Here is a 19,009-nt window from a genome sequence, read left to right as displayed (position 1 = left end):
GTACCAGGGCCTCCCCCACCCTCACAGGGATTAATTCCTTCCCAATGTCCCATCTAAACCTGCACTCTGGCAGTTTAAAAACACTGCTCCTTGTCCTGTCACTGCATACCCTTTTAAGTAATCCCTTTTTGGCTCTCTCAGAGCCCCTTTAGGCACTGGAAAGGACTCCCAAGGACTTCCCAGAGCCTTTTTTTCTCCAGGCTGAACATGCCTAGCCTGTCATCTTTACAGGGTGTGCACCAGCCACTCTGCCACACAGCCTTGTCACCGATTTGCAGTTATTGTCCTTGGGGATGATCCTTGGCACACATAGGTGAATTTCCTTCTCTGAGACAGGCCCTGTTCCCTGTTAAATGCTGCCTGGATATTGAAGCTTGAAAAATCAGAGGGCTTGATCAGGGTCCTGCTCCTGGGTCTAAGTCAGCCATCATCACACCAACAGCTTTGCTGTCCTCCAGATTCAACTCTTCAAGCCCTGCTTGGCCTTCAGTTCATTATTTTCCTTTCTAAGCTCATCAGCCTCATTCTTTATCTCCCACGTCTGGCTTTTTTCTCTCTCCCACACCATGCTTAGGCAGACAGTCTGGCTGCAATTCTCCCCGCTTAACTTCTGCTTAGAAAACCCTTGGATCTGCCACCTGCCCTTGAATCACAGCCTGGCTTGCCTGGTGTAGTGGTGATAAAGAGAAAAAAGCAAAGATGCACAAAAACCTTCTTTTTCATGGAATCCCAGAAGGTTTGGGTTGGAAGGGACATTCAGAATAATCTCATTCCAACCCTCTTGCCATGGGCAGGGTCACCTTCCACTAGACCAGGTTTCTCTCAAATCCTGTCCAGCCTGGCTCTGAATGCATCCAGGGGTGAGGAATCCACGTCTTTTGGGGAATCCACAACTTCTAAATGCAGCAGATAATTTCTGTTTCCCATGGTGATGGATTTAGCTGTTTTCTCTCTTACATTTAGGAGTCAAGTTTTGCACATCCACCTTTTCCTTGATGGTATCCTTGATGCTTCTTTTAGCCCCTTCCTCCAGAGATAAAAATCACATTTGAAAGAGAGGAATTACATCAGTGCTACATATGAAAAATACACTATTTCACAACTATATACATTTTAATACATGTATATATACATCATAAACTGGCACAATCACTCCTGTTAAAATATTTCAATCTCTCCAGGTATGGATTTGTCCCTTCAGAGCTGATCGTTACCCTGCACACTGCACACGGCAGGGAAAACTCCCCCAAAAGAAGCAGTCCAGGTGCCACCACCCGCAAAATGTTTTAATGTGAGGGGTTTATGAGGGGCCACGAGGGGGATATGCAAGTCTGTGAGTGGGATACGAGTGGACTATGAGGGGCTGTGAGGGGAAACTCCCTAATAAAACAGAATGAACGCTTTCCACGTCTTTTTTCCCCGCTCCGGGGCCGAACTCCCCTCACGGGTGGGGGGGGCGGTTCGGCCCCTCAGAGCCCTCCCCGTTGCCACGGCGACCGCGCGCCCTTGGCACTCACTGCGCAGGCGCGGGGAGACGCGGAGGCGCGAAGGGCGCTGCGCATGCGCACTGGGCGCGGGGCGGTTGCCGTGGAGACGCGTGGGCCAGGCCGGGCCCGGAGCGCCGCCGCCGCCGCCGCCATGAGCTCGGGGCCGGAGCCGGAGCTGGGGCCGGGGCCGGGGATACGGCCGGGGACAGGGACAGGGCCCCCGATCGGGCCCGGGCCTGGGCTGCCCTTCCTCCCCGGCTGCGCCATCAAGGACCCCACGGTGAGCGCGCCCGCCCACTGTACCCCCGCTGTGCCCGCTTCCCACGGGAGGCCTCCCGGATCAAGGTGGGCTGGCCTTGTGTGTGCCCCCTGAGGGGTGACCTCAGAAACGGGCTTCTGCACCTCCCTGCACCTGCTTCAGGTGGTACCTGGTATCCCCTGGTGACGCTCTCTGGGAATCTGGTATTCCCTCAGACTTTGCTCAAAATCCACAGAAGGCTTGGGACTCCTAAACTCAATGATATTCATAGAATCACAGAATGGTTTGGGTTAGAAGACCGTAAAGATCATCCCATTCCACCCCCTGCCATGGGCAGGGACACCTTCCACTATCCCAGGTTGCTCCAAGCCCTGTCCAACCTGACCTTGGACACTTCCAGTGATCCAGGGGCAGCCACAGCTTCTCTGGGAACCCTGTGCCAGGGACTTGACACCCTCACATGGAACAAATCCTTCCCAATATCCCATCTATCCCTACCCTGTTGGCAGTGGGAAGCCATTGCCCCTTGTCCTGTCCCTCCACGCCTTGTCTGAAGTCCCTCTCCAGCTCTCCTGGAGTTCCTTTGGACACCAAAACCAATTCTGCTGTCTGCAAACTCACCCCTTTAGATATTCAATTCCCTTGAATCTATCCAATAATTCCCCCACAGTTCATAACATACCCCAGGGGAAATCCCCAAACTCGCTTTACAATCTTGAAATCTGATTCCCTCAGGAAAAGCTGCTGTTTCTCTGAACCATCTGAGTTTTCCCAAAGTTCTCTGAACTGATACTGATTCTGATACTGTCCTGAACCAAGTTCCTTAAATTCACCTGATACCTCCTAAGATGGATATACCCAGGAGAACCAATATTGATCAAACCTTGAGCATTCCTCCACATGAATTAATCCCCTAGATCATCCCAATATGATTATGTCTTGGACATAATTTGTCTATTACATAGATACACCTTGAAGTCACCAGTCTCATTGGCAATGAACATCTTCCAAAGCTCTGATACTTCCAAAACTGCTCTCCTGGTGTTGCCTGGAGAACTGAATCCTTGGCAGTGCAGGTCTGGAACCTGATAACCTGATGAGAGAACTGGTATCCCACCACAGAACTGGTGTCATCACTGCTTCCAGGATCATCCCCAGGAAATTACACACTCTCAGCTGTTCCCAGGTTCCCTGGAAGAAGCAGTCTCATCCTCATCCTCATCCTCTGCAGCCGATACTAAAAAAGGAAGCAACCTCTCCTTTTCCCCATCCAATGGTCCAGGACCTGATAACCCAAATCCTCCCAATATCCTCTTGAGGAAGTGGTACTTCTACAGAGAACTGATGCTTCCATTTATTTCTTTGATATGCTAAAAAAATGCCCCCCAAAACAAAAATGAGTTGTTTCATGCCTGGTTTGGGCTTAACCAGGAATTTACAGCCTTCCTGGAGAGTATCTTTAACAGAAAACATTCCTGGCTGCATCCAGCTTTGTATATGAAAATTCATTGTCACAGAATCATGGAATGGTTTGGGTTGGAAGGGACCTTAAAGATCATCTTGTTCCAACCCTCTGCCATGAGCAGGGACACCTTCCACAAACCAGATTGCTGCAAGCCCATCCAACTTGGCCTAAAATCAGTGACAACTGAGTCCTCCAATAGTAAATAGAGTAAATTACTCATAACAAATAGCCATCCAGCAATAAAGGTTGTCTCAGAATTATTCTCAGATACTAATATTTCCTTGAAGTAATTTCTAACATCTTGGAAATCTGCAGTTTTCCAGTCCATAAAACTGGCATAACAATACTTGGTTTCATAGTGAATGCCGAGAAGTTCTGAAGGAAACCTCTGTGTTCAAGTAAAGTGGTGTTACAGCTTAGTGCTCACTGGACAGGGAAACAGACACTGGGAGAGGGAATGGTGTTTGTGTCAAGTGTTACAGACTTGGCAAAAAGAAGGACTTAATTTAGTGGAATTTCTTCAGATAAACACTGGCAACAACTGAGATTAGGAATTTACATTCTGGGTTTTCCCTTTTAAACTTTCATTAGTTACCTGATCCTGGAAGATGTTATCTGGCATACAGGCTCACTTTGGAAGAGCTTGTCCACTCAGGAGCCTTATGAACCAACGAGGTGCTTTCTTTAGGCAAATGTGGGCTCTTAAAAGCCTGCACACTTCTAACAAACACTGATATTGCTCAAATTAAAGACAAACTTCCTGGTTTTCCTTGAATATTTTCCCCACAGCTTTCCCTTGGTATTTATTTAAGAGAAGGAAGTGGCAGTTCTGTGGCAGTTTATAAGATGTTCTGCTAAAACATCTTCAGACAAATCTTGTTTTCACCTGTTTTCCTCACTGCTCTCTCCTTTGCAAGATCTATAGTAGCAGTTTAAAGAGAAAATGGGGAATTATGTGGAATTCAAGTGGGGCCTGAAGGTATAAATAAGATAAGAGGCTTAACCATGAGAGGCGAGGAAGGGGGTGGAGAAGAAGCAGTTTGCATGCCTAAGGTCGGACTGACTGCAACTGGAAAAGGAGCTGGAGCTCGTTCTCTCAGCACAAGACATGCTTACAACTCTGTTTTACTTGGCAAAAGTCAAGAGGTTTTATTATCAGGGACTCATAATTTCCCCTGTTTTCTCTGGAGCTTTAAGAGTTGAGTGTCCAGTGGGACCAGGAAGGCTCTCGGAGTGCAGGTGAGGTACCACGTGTGCCAGAGTGTGCAGCAAGTGGAGCAGTTTGGTGTCACTCGAGTCTGACCCTGCTCTTCAGTGGTGAAGAACAAGACTGACTGACAGATCAGCTCCTGTGCACAGCCCTGGGAGAAGGACTTGGAGCTGCTGATGGATGAGAGGTCGAGAGCCAGAAGCCCCCACCATGTGCTGGGCTGATTCCCCCGGTGGGCAGCAGGGGAGGGGGGGATTCTGCCCCTCTGCCCCACTCAGGTGAGACTCCCCATTTGCAGAGCTGCCTCCAGATCTGGTGTCCTCGGCATAAACAGGCCATGGAATTGCTGGAGAGAGTCCAGAGGAAGCCACAGAGCTGTTCCAAGGGCTGGAGCCCCTCTGCTCTGGAGCCATGCTGGGAGATCTGGGGGTGTTCACCTGGAGAAGAGAAGGATCCAGGGAGAGCTCAGAGCCTCTTCCAGTGCCTAAAGGGGCTTCATGAAAGATGGGACAAACTTTTTAGCAGGGTCTGTAGCAGTAGGACAAGGAATGATGGTTTTAAACTCAAAGAGGCTTAATTGAGATTAGATACAAGGAAGAAGTTTTTTTACAAAAAGGGTGGTGAGGCGTGGCACAGGTTGCCCAGAGAAACGGCGGCTGCTTCATCCCTGCCAGTGTCTAAGGTCAGGTTGGAGAGGGTTTGGGTTTGGAGCAACCTGGGATAGTGGAAGGTGTCCCTGCCCATGGCAGAGTGTGGAACTGGATAATCTTTTATGTCCCTTCCAACCCAGGCTGTTCTATGAGTCTATGACTATGTAGAGAGGTGATGGAACAACTAATGTGCTTTTTTACATTTCATAATGTATCATGCCGGGGAGGGTTAAGAAAATAAATAACAGTGGAATACACAGAGGGTGCACAACAGTGAAGGGAGCACCATACAGCAATAACTGAGTGAGGTCTCATGGTGCTCTGTACTGCTGACAAATAGGGTAGGGAACAAAGAGCTGGTGAGATAAATACCAGGGCAGATAAAGTGCTGACACACTGTTCTAGGCACTAACTCTGGTGGCAGTCAGGAAATTCAGTGATTTAAGTTCTTCCAGAGCCTGTGGCAGTGCAAGCATCTGAGTTAACTCTTCTGCTTTGCACATCCACCACTCACTGTTTTTTCCACTGTTTTTTTCCCTCTAAGTACAAAATTTGATTATAAATTACTGCTGTGGTTGTTTATAATAAAATACTGGGGATGTGTGTGGGGTGAGACATTCTTGATATTGCACTCTCTTATTGGGTTTTTTCGTGCTTCCAGTAGCTATATCTGCTAAATTCATGCAGTATTTTGATAGCTGGATTTCCTTCCAACAGAAAACATCTTTTCATCGGTGCCAGACACTGGACTTCAAAAATGGATATGCCTTTTTCCGGCTGCCAAGAGAGGGGGTTGGTGGGGACACACTCTTTGCAAATCAGCTCTCTCAAGATGAATTAGATGATTTATGCACCAAGGGAGCCACACTGACCTATGGGCAAGTCAAGAGGCCTGCACCTTCCCGCTTCATTCCAGCATTCGTGGCTTATGACAAAAAGGTATAAAGAAGCTGATTCCAGGAATATCACTGGCCAAATTCGGAGACATAAACAGTCAGCTCCAGGGTTCACGGGACTGCATACAGCAGTTTTCAGATGCCAGAGCCCTTAGTCAGAGACAGCTGAATCCCAGACTGAAAGAGGCTTTTTTTTGCTTGGGAGGAGGATTATAATAACGTAAACGATGTAAGACATTCCCTGCAAGTTACACTTGAGCATTTCCAGCAGATGTTGGAAAAGAGGCTTGATTAGCTCTGGAAAGCTCCAGCTTAAAGCCACAGCCTGGGGTTCTGTGTTTCCAAAACTATACTGAGGTTGTAACTGAGCTTTAATTGGAAAAGTCAGTCTGCAGTGGGAACCCTGGTAGCCTGTTTGACTGTGGTCTGTCTATTCCTGCTTGTGTTGGTCACCACAGCATGTCACAACCTGAACTGCTCCATTAGCGCTTCCCTTTGGTCATCATATCGGACTGGGTGCTGGCTCTGTGTCTGCTCAGAGCAGTCCTGAGCTGACCCTTGGTTTTCAGTGTGCCAATGGCCCAAGCTGCAACCCACAGCCATGGATGGAGCAGCTGCTGCAGTGGGAGCCGCAGGGCTCGGAAGCTCACACGTGCAGGCTGCAGATGCTGCCAGCCCTGCCAGAGCAGCCTGCAGCCAGCCAGCCCTCAGCCTGGCTGTGACACAGGCTGGGGAACAGATGTGCTCTGTTAATTGCCGAGGCTGTTCCTTCAGAGCAATGTAAATGTTGCTGTTTAATCTGTCAGATCCTTCTCTGCCCCTTCCTTCAAGCCACAGTAGCAGCAGGAGCCACAGTGCTGCTGGGGATGTCACAATCCCTTGTGGGGCACTTTGCTGACTGATAGGAACTTGCTGGCTTTATCATCTCTTAATTATCCAGGGCTCTGGGCTGATGTAGGCTGGGTATGCAAGGCCTGATTGGCCACCTGCACCATCTTAAGGGCATTGAATGATCTTGGAGGGAATATTCCTCCAACTTTTGCCAAGCAGAGAGCCTGGCTGATTAATTTCCTTGTTTCCCCAGCACAAATCAGTTTTTGCTGTCAGTGCTGAATAGATGAGACTTCAGATCAAGGAAAGGGACCTTAAAGATCATCTTGTTCCAGCCTCTCTGCCATGGGTAGGGATATCTTCCACTATCCCAGGTTGCTCAGAGCCACTCCAGACTGGCCTTAAAATTATGACCCCTTTCTGATTTTAAAATCCTCAGATGTGGTTGAACTCTTTCCTTAAATCTGTGGATAACTTCTCTAAATCAGGACTGTAAAGCTGAAAAATAAAGAGCTGTGTGTGTCAGTAAAGTAGATTACTGCCAGCAGCCAAGCACCTGGCAGTAGGTGAAACAGCACGTGATCAAGAAGCAGGGAAAAGGCTGTATTTTTACACTTGTGTCAGGCACACCAAATTAAAATAAAAACACTCTCCTGGTGCTTCTACTGTCACTCACAGATTAGGCCACTGTTTTTTTTGAAGATTTTTAGAATCTAATCAAGTAATTTTACACCACTAAAGCAAATTACAAATAAATTCTTGGCCTTGATAGACTAATCACAGTGTTCAAACTGTTTCTTTGTCTCTCCCTTTGCTATATTGTGCCTTGGGCAGGTTTTGAAGTTCGATGCCTACTTCATGGAGGAAGTTGCTATCTCTGCAGAGGAGCATTACCGGATCCGCCAGGTGGGCCTCTATTACTACCTGGAAGATGACAGCATGTGCATCATCGAGCCCAAGGTGAAGAACTCAGGTCTGCTCCAAGGCAAACTCATGAGGCGCCACAGGGTGCCCAAGAATGAGCACGGGGATTATTACCACTGGAAGGATCTGAACCTGGGCATTGACCTCACCATATACGGCCGCACCTACCGCCTGGTCAACTGCGACTCCTTCACCAAGGTGGGTGGTAGAGAGCACTGGCAGAGACTCCTCGGAGCTGCAGGGGTTTAATTACCTGTTAGAGTGCAGCAGTTTGCATCTGTAGCTTCTGTGACATGGGTGCTCTCAGTCTTTCATTCTGCTTTTTGTGTAGATTTCTTTTTTCGGGCCAAAGAGGACTTCAAGGTATGACATCTGCAGAGGGCAAGTAAGGTGCTCGGGGTTTTAGTCCCTGGGCTGCTGGGAGTCCATCCTTTGTCCTTAGGACTTCTCTTTACAATACAAATTCTAAATTTCTGTCTGGGCAGTTTTACTGCTTGGAGTGCAGATGAAACATTGTGTTTACTTGAGAGGGAAATTAGTGATCCGGACTCTTTTCTGATTTAATATTCCTCTGTTAGGAGCAGTTGAAAGGAATACAAGCAGTAATTCTGCACACATCCACAGCCAAGCCATGATCCATGGTACAAACTGACCTTTCTAAGAAAGCTTACTCATTGCCTGCTTTTCTATTTCTGGCTATTTCTGTACCAGTAAATGAGATAATAATGATCCAATAATAAGAAATAAAAATTACCAGTATACTGGTATCCTTCCAGTTTGTCCCCAGTAAAATCTCAGCCCTGGTCAGCTATTATTCTTCCAGGCCAGAAGTTAGACTGCTCCAGGGGCCATTCCCAATAGGTGAACATGCTAGTCAACCTGTCCTGGAGGCTGGGAGAGTTTAGGTCCAGGCTTTTCCTTGTCAGTTTGCCTCAGTGCCCAGAAATGTTCCCAAGCATGTATAATACATTGGTATAAACAGGGCTGTGGGGCCAGCTCTGCTGGAACTGGGTGACTGTTCAAGTCAGTCCACATCAAATAAAGAGCTGGTCCTCATGTTAATATTGATGGAAAACATGGAATGAGCTATGTGGGTCTACACCTCATGGCCAATAGTGTATTATCATTTACTGACATCTTCTAGACCAGGAAATAGTGAGCCTGAAAGTGTGAACTTGCCTTGTGAGTCTCCAGGGGGATCTCTTATTCCTGTGGGAGATGTTTGCATAGGTGCTTCCTGGGCTGAATATTTTCATGGACCACTTCCCAAAGCCAGAAAGGGAACAAGTCCCTTGACTTCAGAGATTGTTTTGGGTGACTGATCCACGTCCACAAGTAACACCTTGGATTTTGTTCATGATCCAAGGTAAGCAAAAAATTCCTTTAAAAACAAGCAAATTACACTCCTTCTGTGGGAAAAGTACTCCTGAAAGATGGAATGAAGCTGCCAGTGACACATATCCTCGTGCCTGAAGGGTCATGATGTGCTTAGTGTGGGTGACACTAGCTTCTTCTAACTAGCTGACACAGCTCTAAATTATTGCAAACTCAGGTTAACTGCATCTGTGTTTATACAGCAATTTAATATTTTCCATTTACATAAAAGAGACCAACTGACAGTTATCTTCCATTTAAAGCCCTAAAGCCAAGGAAAACTGTGCTCAAGTGAAATCTGAGTTAGGATGTTCAGGACAGAACTGCTCTGATTAATTACAGGGTAAGCAAAGATAAGAAGCAGCTTAAACAAATGTATTTGTCACCTGTTGTATTTTGCTGCTGCTGTAGAATTCTCTGTGAATTGCAGAATTCTGACCTCACTCATCCCAGCTCTCCTGTAACCTCTAGTCACCTCTTACCTTCAGAACTCCTGGCAGCACTAACACCTCAGATGACCTTCCTAGGTGTTCCTGGAGAGCCAAGGAATTGTAGTGAACCCTCCAGAGGAGCTGGTTTCGGATCCTTACACAGAACAGCGTCGGACGCCGGTGCAAAAACGCATCGTGCCCACAGGTCCCGACCCCTTCAGGCAGTTCCTGACCTATGACACAAAGGTGAGAGAGCTGGGGATTACCCCAATTATTGTATAATTAGCCACATCACACTGGTGAGGCATCTCCAGTTCTGGTTCTGGTCTGGGCCCTTCACTTTAGGAAAGATGTTCAAGGTCTGGAGTGTGTGCAGGGGAGGGGCTGGAGCACCAGGAGTGGCTGAGGGAGCTGGGAAAGGAACTCAGTTTGGAGAAAAGGAGCTCAGGGGGGACCTTCTGGCTCTGCACAGCTTCTGATAGGAGGAGACAGCCAGGTGGGGATCAGTATCTTCTCCCAGGCACCCAGAGAGAGGACTGGAGATGGCCTCAAGTTGTGCAAAGGGAGGTTTAGATTGAATTTGGAAAAATTTCTTCTCAGAAGGGGTGGTTAGACATTGAAACAGGGTGCCCGGGGAGGTGGTGGAGTCCCCATTCCTGGAGGTGTCCAAGAAGCGACTGGAAATGGCACCCAGTGCTCTGGGGAGGGTGACAGGGTGGGGGTCATTCAGAGGTTGGGCTCAATGATCTTCCAGCCTAAAAGATTCAGTGATTACAGTGAATATGTGCTATTGAAACCCAGGTCTTGTGAGTGTGTGCAATCTCACTCATTCTAAATTGTCTCAGTCTGCTGAACAGACTCCAGATTTGCCCCTTTCTCGGCTTTAGTGAGAAACAAAACCTTTTATGCTTTTTTCTGGGCTTTATGCCTTGTAAACAGCTCCTCTTTGGATTGCAGAGCCTGTGCTCAATATCATCCATTACTCTCTTGCTTTCTGTTGGGATGAGATAAGCCACCTGCTTCTGGAATTTAGCAGCCAGATGCAGTTCTATGAGGAATGGTCTTGCTGCATCCACTCCTCTCCTCCCCCCAAAATATTGATGCCAGGTGCCAGAGCAGACAATTTCAGACAAACACACATGCCTCTTGTTCTGGCTAAATTCTCCCTGTGTCTCTCCTCTCTCTTCAGGAGCTGAACCTTGGGGAACTCTTGAGCATCTCAGAGTGATGAGTTTGATTTCTGGGGCACCAAAAGATTATTCTGATCCATGTTTGTTTGCTTTTTTTTTTCTCTACCCCAGGTGCTTCGCTTCTATGCCATATGGGATGACACCAACTGTGCCTTTGGTGATCACCATCCCTGCATCATCCATTACTTCTTGGCAGATGACACAGTGGAGGTTCGGGAAGTCCACAAGAGAAATGATGGGAGAGACCCATTCCCGGTACTGATGAGGCGCCAGCGCTTGCCCAAAATATTTGTGGACAAGAACAGTAAGTTTAGATTGGTTCACCAATCCATCTGCGCTAAAGTGTCATTATTTCATTGTAAAAAAAAGTTCTTCAAATGATCACTAAATTCTTTATCTTTTGGGAAACAGTGGCAGGACAGCAGTGCCAGCATCTCTCTGTAGTTATTTTCATGCCTTGCTTTTTATATCCATTTTCATTAGTAAATGTTAAAATCTCCCTGATTAATTTGTTTTTCCTTCTGCTTAGAGAACTTCCCAAGCTGTGTGCTGGAGATCACTGACCATGAGGTACAAGAGTGGTACTCACCCAAAGATTTTGCTATTGGCAAAACTGTCACCCTCCTTGGACGCACCTTCTTAATCTATGATTGTGACAAGTTCACTCAGGACTTCTATCGTTCAAAATATGGCATCACAGACTTCCAGCCAGTGGATGTAAATAAGAAACCACTTGAAAAAGTTCCACAGGTACTGCAAACAATTTCTCAAAAGAAGGGAGGAAAGGAAGCAGTTGGTGTAAGCTTATAGTAGAGGTTCAGCTTAGTAAGAACCTGTAGAAAACAAGTTCAGCTAAAAGAAAAAAAATGACAAGGCAAGAATCGTCATAGTCTGTATAAAAATTAAAGCCTGGCTGCACTCATACTACTGAACTCTCCCTCACTCTTCAAAACAGTGTTGCCAAGTCCAAACTGCCTACTGGGGATGGTCATAGCCCTTGTTACCTCCCAAACTGAGCCCAGAAATTGTTTGGAGTTGTGCTTAGACCACAGGCGTGATGTGGATTAGGCTACCAGTGTAACCATTTGATGGCTGAGTTCCTGTGCATGGGAAGGTTTAGTTGGAACTAGATGATTTTAAGATCCTTTTCAACCCAAATCATTCTATGATTCTTTAATATAGCCATAACCTCTTAAATTAGAGAAATTACATGGCTTTCTGAGTTTCAGATTTACTTAATCCTCTTATATTTTCATTAAATACAGCACATGGCCAGGCTGGTATCAACCATCTCTACTAGGCAGGATGCCACAGCTCTTGCTACCTGGTGGCAGAATATTTCCTTCCAAATATGATGGGCTTTGCTAAGTCTTGTAAACTTTATCTTGTTCTTAGTTGCAACTGTTTATAGTTGATATCTCCTCTGGATGCAGGTAATTCCTCCCTATAATGGTTTTGGTATCCCTGAAGACTCTCTCCAGAACTGCCTTAGTCTGTTTCCAAAGCCTCCACGGAAAGATATCATTAAGATGCTGGAGAACAATCTCAAGGTCCTGCGGTACCAGGTGGCCCTGGTAAGTGTTTTCCTTGGTGGAATAGTGCCAGGAGGATGGGAGGAGCAGCCTGCCCAGACAAGGCTGTTGGCAAACTCTTCTTTGTGCCAGTGGGAAAAGAGCCAAAATGAGTGCCCCTGGGGCATGCCATGGGGTTATTGTGTGCTTGCTGTGACAATTGGCAGCTCACAAAACTAGAAGAAAAATAATTAGGCCAGAAAGTACAAACCAGACCTGCTACAAGCCCACAGCCATTTATGGGAAAACTCCCTCTGCCACTGCTACATGACAGATGGCCCTGGCTGAAGCAGCCTGCGCTGGGCACTGTGCCTCTGCCTGCCTGCCTCCACTGCCACCAGACAGTGCTTGATGTCTCTGCTGCTGGCTCCAGCCCCTGTCCTTCTCCTGGCTAGTCCTGAATGCAGCAGCCAACAAGGAGCTGTCCTAGCAGAGCAGCCAATGCCGGTGTAGAAGCTGGAAAATCCATGAGAATGGTGTTTTCCACCCACAACAGCACCCAGGCTCTGGCCTTTGTGCCAGCTTTACAGCTGGTTTATGCAAGGAGCCTCTGGCACATCCAGCAGCAGCGATGGCATTTCCTGTGCTGCCTTGTGCCTGCCCTCTCCAAACACTCCGGGTGGATAAGGGCTGGTTTCTTTTCCCTATTGTGCAGGAGTTCCCTAAAGGTCACAGCTGAGGAGTTAAGATCCACTTAGCTTTAAGCTAAGCAAGTAAATCCACTGGTGTGTCAGGGGAGTGACTTCCTGTGACTAAGGGCTAAAACAGCACCAGACTCTCTCAGGCACTCAGCATAATGAAAAAATGTAATTTAAAACTAAATTTTACAGCCTCTCTGGGATGAATCATTCCATATAGGATAGAGAAAGGATTTCTCTTGGATTACTCAGGCTGTGGAAACACTGAATATACTTGGTAACTTCAACCCAGATTCTGCTTCAGTGGTTTAAATAAAGCAAGTAACCTTTGAAATTCAGATCCTAAGTGCTTTGTTATGCTATGTCAGCACATCATTGCTTTGTTTAGTCAGCTGTAAAAAAGCTCTAGGTGCTTATGAGTGGGTTACTAGGTGCTCCTAAGCACCCCAGGCAAGGAAAACCTGGTTCAAATGCTCTGCTCCAAACCTGCTACCTTTCCTCTAGGAATCACCAGTGCCTGAGGACAAAAATCGTCGTTTCATCCTCTCTTATTTCCTCGCTGATGACACAATCAGCATCTATGAACCTCCAGTCAGAAACTCTGGCATCCTTGGAGGCAAATACTTAAAAAGAACCAAAGTCACCAAGCCAGGGTCTACTCCAGAGAATCCCATATACTACGAGCCCTCTGACTTCACCATCGGTTCTACAATTGAAGGTAAAATCCAGCCTGGATTTACAATACTCTGCTCTGATATGTCATTTATTGCATGGACAGTGCATATCACTTCCTTCACTTGAAAGATCTGCTGCTTCTGGGTCTCGTCACATTTGAGTTTCCAGATCAGTAGCTGGTGTACATTGATACAACTGTCAATGTTTGCGCATTTCAATCAGTGAAATTATTCTTACTTTAAGAAATGAAACAAATAGCAGAGATGGCTCAAAGCTGAGCCCAGCCACAGGAGAGAAATCCTGCTCCCTCCTGGATGATGAAATGACTTTAACCCATGCTAAACCACAGGTAACACTACTTCTTTAATGTTTCTTCCCTAGTGTTTGGCCACAGGTTTATTATCACTGATGCTGATGAATATGTGCTTAATTACTTGGAGAGAAATGCAGAGAGTTTCCCTGCAGCAACAGTGCAATCCATAAGGGATCATTTCCTCCCACGGAAGGTGGTAGTGGAGACTGCCAGCAGGTAGGCTACAAATAATGGGGTGATGGGGCTAAATGAGACTAAGGTTGACAGCTAAGGGCATTTTCAGCATCCTCCTGCTCTGCTGGTGGTTCTGATGCTCCAGGAGGCTGTGTTTGGGCACATTCAAATGGTGTGAGGTGTGTACAGTAAAATATTGTGGCTGCTGCCAGCCCCAAAACCTTCTGAGGCAGATCTGTCTCAGCAGCAGAGACAGAGAAGTGGTCACAGCACCAAGCCTGAGTTCAAGAAGTGTTTGGGCTTCCAGCCAAAATCACAGAACCACAAAATGGCTTGGGTTGGAAGGACCTTAAAGATCAGCTCAGTCCAACCCCTGCCATGGGTAGGGACACCTTCCACTATCCCAGGTTGCTCCAAGAAACACTTAAACACTTTCACCTTGGGGGAACATAATTTTCAGATGGGGGACACGTCTTTTCCCAAAAAAACATCACTTCACTGTAAGAAATGCTGCCAACTTGAGCTGCTTGATGGTTGCAGGCTCAGCAGGTGGTGGGGGGAGTCCTTTTTAGGGCATTTATTCCTTTTTGCTTATCAGTCCATCAGAGCCTAGACCACATCCTCCTTTTAGTTGTCTGGACCCAGTTTGTGTGACTCAGTAACAACTCTGTTACCTCAGAACATGGTTTGGAGGCAGTTATCTCATGGCTCTGGCTGGAACTCAAGTTTCACACAGTTTCTGACACTGTGGAGCACACAGGGAAGTGCTCTTTTTTTACTGAAGTGTCCCAGCAAGGCTGCCAAAATGAGTTTTTACATGAATCCTATTATTTTTTTCTTCTGCAGTGGCTTTCCCAAGAAGGACCTGGATGATTTAATTGTGGAGGTTCAGAAAGAACTGCAACTCCAAGAGCCCTTCAACACCAGGGAGTTTCATGAGGCATTTCATCATTTTGACAAGGAGGGCTCTGGATTCCTGGATAAAGCAAGATTTTTAACTGTTTGTGACAGGTTCAATGTGCCAACCAGCACCATTCTTCTTAAAAAGGTCAGATGGAAGGGGTGCTGTGCATGTGGAATTCCCCTCCTATGGCTCTTCCAAAAGATCTCTTCTAAAAACCAACCCTAACCAACTGCTCTAGCCTTCAAAGGGGAACAAATTCAAGAACAGGGCAAGAGAGCTCCAGTTTAGAAAAACTCCTGGACTATTGGACTGAGCCTGTGTCTTAGAGGAGATAATAATTGCTGTCCTCTAAGGAAAAGGGAAAAAATGTTATCCAGGTTGCCTCCCATGTTTGGCTGTACTGTCATGTGTGAAAATTCCTGCTGGTTCAGGTCTTGGATGACTAGAAGAGGTCATGTATCATGATAGAGACCAGGAATCATGGCAGAGATCCTGAAGAGCTTGGAGTGTCTGTGATGGCTTAAGCACAGCTGGGATTAAGTAGAGGTGACACTGAGGTATTCAAAGAATGTGCCTTAGGAAATCTTAAGAGACATTCTGGATTCAACAGCAACTAAACTGAAGATCTAAGAATTAAGTATTTTTAATTATAATAATTTAATAATATATAATAATAATAACAACAATAATAGCTATTATTACTATTATTATTATTATTATTATTATTATTATTATTATTATTATTATTATTGTTATTGTTATTATTATTATTATTGTTATTATTATTACCACTACTACTACTATTATATAAGGCCCTGGCTAACACTTGCTAGGCACTATGAGCAGCAAACAGATCACAGTCTGAAAAGAAAAAAATGTGAGGGAAACTGAGGGAAAATTTCCTCCAGTGAGGATGGAGGAAGAATATGACTGGCAAGGATGTTTCCTCAGCATCATGGGATAGGCAGTAGATTAGTGGCCAATAAAGGGGGGGTCAGACTTTAGAGAAATCTAGAAACCAGAAGGAGTTATTTCCCCTGCTAAAATAAAAACTTTTCCAAAGCAGTCAACTGTGAGCATCACAGTGGTTAGAAAGGTGCATGGGCAGGGGATTTGTGTCTCTGAATGTAGGATGAATTAAGGCCCTAACAAGCACCCAGGGCTTTGCTGTACCAGAGTTCATCTGAGCTCACCCTGCCCTGAGGAATTTACAGTGTGGTAACAGTCCCTGCTCCGCTCTGAGAGTGGGAGAGAAGTAACATTCCTAAAATTATGTGGAGAACCTGTGACAACTGAAGCTAAACTCCCACGTTTGAGCCCCAGTCTAGGATCTGTGCACTAAAAACATCCATCTCCTCCCCTGAAATCTTAATCCCAGTGTTCCCAGAGCCCTGGGAAGTGTGGCAGGGCTATAAATTAAACATATGGCAGAGAGTTCACTGCCTGGAGAAGAGCACAGCTGTCAGTCACAGAAGCAAACCCCAGAGAATCTGTCTCCAGGCGACAAGGGGAAGAAGAATCCTTTCAAGAAATTGTGATATTAGACCTTTTCCATCTCACTGGGTGTCAGAAGCAGATTAGTTATGCAATTAAAGAAACAAAAGCCTTCTTTCTTCCCCTGAAGCACACAAAGGCTGTGGCTCTGTAACACAATGCAGGGTCAGGAACAGACACCAGAACTGGCTCATTAGTGGGGCTGTCACCAAGCTCAGTTATCTGTGTCTCCCCTTTATGCCATGTGCACACACCAAAGTGACACCAGGGAACAGTGACTGTTCACATACACTGCCCCTCTCCACTTTTGGCAGGGATGCGTGCAGGATTTCCTCTGGCCCATCTCAAGTCTGTGGTCATGCTCTGTATTTTTGTGGCTCTCTTGCCTCACTGGCGAGGCCCAGAAGGAAATCAGGATTAAACTCAAACACTTTTAACTCTTCTCCTTGCATAGATAGTGTCATCTATAGGCATTCACGGTTGGACTTGAACCTTTAGATCATCAAGTCCAACCTTTAGATCATCAAGTTCAATCCTTAAATGATTGAACTTGATGATCTAAAGGTTGGACTAAATTATCTTTAGGTAGGTCTTTACATCCTTAATGGTTCTATGATTCCAAGTTTACCTGGGATTCAGGACTACCAGGATGGGGACATTCACACAGGGGAATAACATCTCCTGCTCTGTCCCACAAGGAGAACTCTGGGCACTTTCCCCTAAAAACAACCCCAGTTTTCCAAGAGCTTTTTCCAACTCTTTATGGTGTTTGCTGTGTGTTTTGTCTCCACAGCTGATTGACTACTGTTCCTGTGATGAAGACAAGGTAAACTACCGTGACTTCCTTCGAGCCTTCCCTACTGATCTCTTCCCAGAAGCTGAAGGACAGTGTCAGCAGTTGAATTCTCAGCTGACTTGAATATGTTGTACTTCAAAAAGGATGCTCTGGTTTTTCCCCACCTTGCTTCACTTTCTCCCTCCCCCTTTTACAGACCCAGCTGATTGCACCCTCATGTTAACTTTTTTCCTTCCTAACCTCTCCCTGCCCTTTTGCTACCCCCAAACTCAACCTCGTAACTGCTGGATGTTGAAATGAAACTTAAGAGGAGAAAAAAAATAATTCTGGGAACCAAAGTCAGGTTCTTCTGTTGTTTTGTCAACGTTTTAGTGCAGTACTTTAGAGAGCTAAAGGTCTCTGGAGCCTGGAGTGAAAACCACTCCAGGTTTCTCTCGGATGGGCCTTTCACCTTCAAGTAGTGAAGACTGCCAGTTTGTTATTAAAATTGCAGTAAAACTGCAGTTGCTATAAACGTATCAAACAGTCTGTTTTACATAGAATGGCTGGAATAGCTAAGGATTAAAGTAAGGGCGAGGGGGGAAACCCACAAATTGTGGGTTTCCTTCTGGGTGTTCTTCCGGGTTTACTCAAAATAGGGTGATGAGGGTGGGTTTAGTTATCTGGAGGTAACTAAACTTGGGGGAGTCTGGACACAAATCTGCTGACAAGCAGCTCTGCGTTTTTTAACAAGTTCAAGAATGGTTTTAGGACTGAGATCCCATCTAAACCCACCTTATCCACCTGTCATCTCACCAGACAGGTCTCCAAGGAAAAGGGAACATGGGCAGTTGGCATGGCAATAGTTATGACACTTGTGCTCCATTACTCATCTCCCCAGGAGCCTTCTCACCCCAAGTGACACCTGCCAGGTGTTGCCATGGAGCACACAGAAAAGGCAGCTGTCACATACACAGAGAACAAAGCTCTTTGGAACAAAATGCTGCTTTAAATCAGCTTTTGTGCCACAGATTCCCACTTCCCCTCAGCTGAGAGTCTCTATGTGACAGCTCCCTCCTGTCTCCCCTTGTTTGCAAAGGTCACTGCTCTTCCCTTCTGGGCCTGTTGTGTGCTGCTGCTCACCCTGACTAAGGATCATTCCAGGGATCTCTGGTCCACCTTAGATTCCAAGAGACCAAAAACTTACAGATGAAATTACTTGAGCTGTAGAATGTCAGAAACTATTTTCTGCATAGGCTAAGAAAATGTAACCTAACCCTCAGCCAAGTGGTGTCGTGTGCCTGGGGCCAGCTGCACAAAATATACAATATAGCTCACCAAAAATATGCGCCTAAACCACATCAGATAAATCATCTCCTACAAATACCCTTATCCTCCACTCCCTCTGATGAAAGCAGCCATGAATAATGAACTCTGGAGCAGCTGCCCTTGCTGTGGACATGGGAAAGGTGGGAAAATGAATCCCAGCTGCAAGGGCTTAGGGTGACAGGATAAGGGGGAATGGCTTTAAACTGAAAGACAGATTTAGATTGAATATTGGGGAAAAAATGCTTCCCTTTGAGGGTGGCAAGGCTCTGGCACAGGCTGCCCAGAGAAGCTGTGGTTTCCCCTGAATCCCTGGAAGTGTTCAAGGCCAGACTGGATGGGGCTTGGAGCAACCTGGGATAGTGGATGGTGTCCATGCCACATGTACAGCTCAGCAATAATAAAGCATCAGTGGAAACAGC

The 19,009-nt window shown here is 46.2% G+C and overlaps 1 protein-coding gene across 2 annotated transcripts; it reads left to right on the top strand.

Annotated features, from left to right (window-relative positions):
• Positions 1 to 1,605: 1,605 nt before the first annotated feature.
• On the top strand, positions 1,606 to 19,009 carry EFHC1 (EF-hand domain containing 1). Of its 2 annotated transcripts, XM_021549739.4 has the most exons (11): positions 1,606 to 1,767; positions 5,789 to 6,010; positions 7,633 to 7,920; positions 9,624 to 9,773; positions 10,829 to 11,021; positions 11,247 to 11,467; positions 12,151 to 12,291; positions 13,431 to 13,644; positions 13,983 to 14,130; positions 14,935 to 15,136; positions 17,280 to 19,009. In XM_021549739.4, the coding sequence occupies exons 1-11, from the start codon at positions 1,639 to 1,641 to the stop codon at positions 17,403 to 17,405; spliced, it is 2,034 nt and encodes a 677-aa protein (XP_021405414.2). In that variant the 5' UTR covers positions 1,606 to 1,638; the 3' UTR covers positions 17,406 to 19,009. The 2 variants fall into 2 exon arrangements, with proteins under 2 accessions (XP_021405414.2, XP_085430540.1); XM_085574414.1 differs by lacking the exon at positions 5,789 to 6,010.

Source organism: Lonchura striata, chromosome 3 (assembly GCF_050655825.1).
Source record: "Lonchura striata isolate lonStrDom1 chromosome 3, ASM5065582v1, whole genome shotgun sequence".
In the NCBI taxonomy this organism is placed as follows: Eukaryota; Metazoa; Chordata; class Aves; order Passeriformes; family Estrildidae; genus Lonchura; species Lonchura striata.
This window is presented reverse-complemented; position numbering and strand designations above follow the sequence as displayed.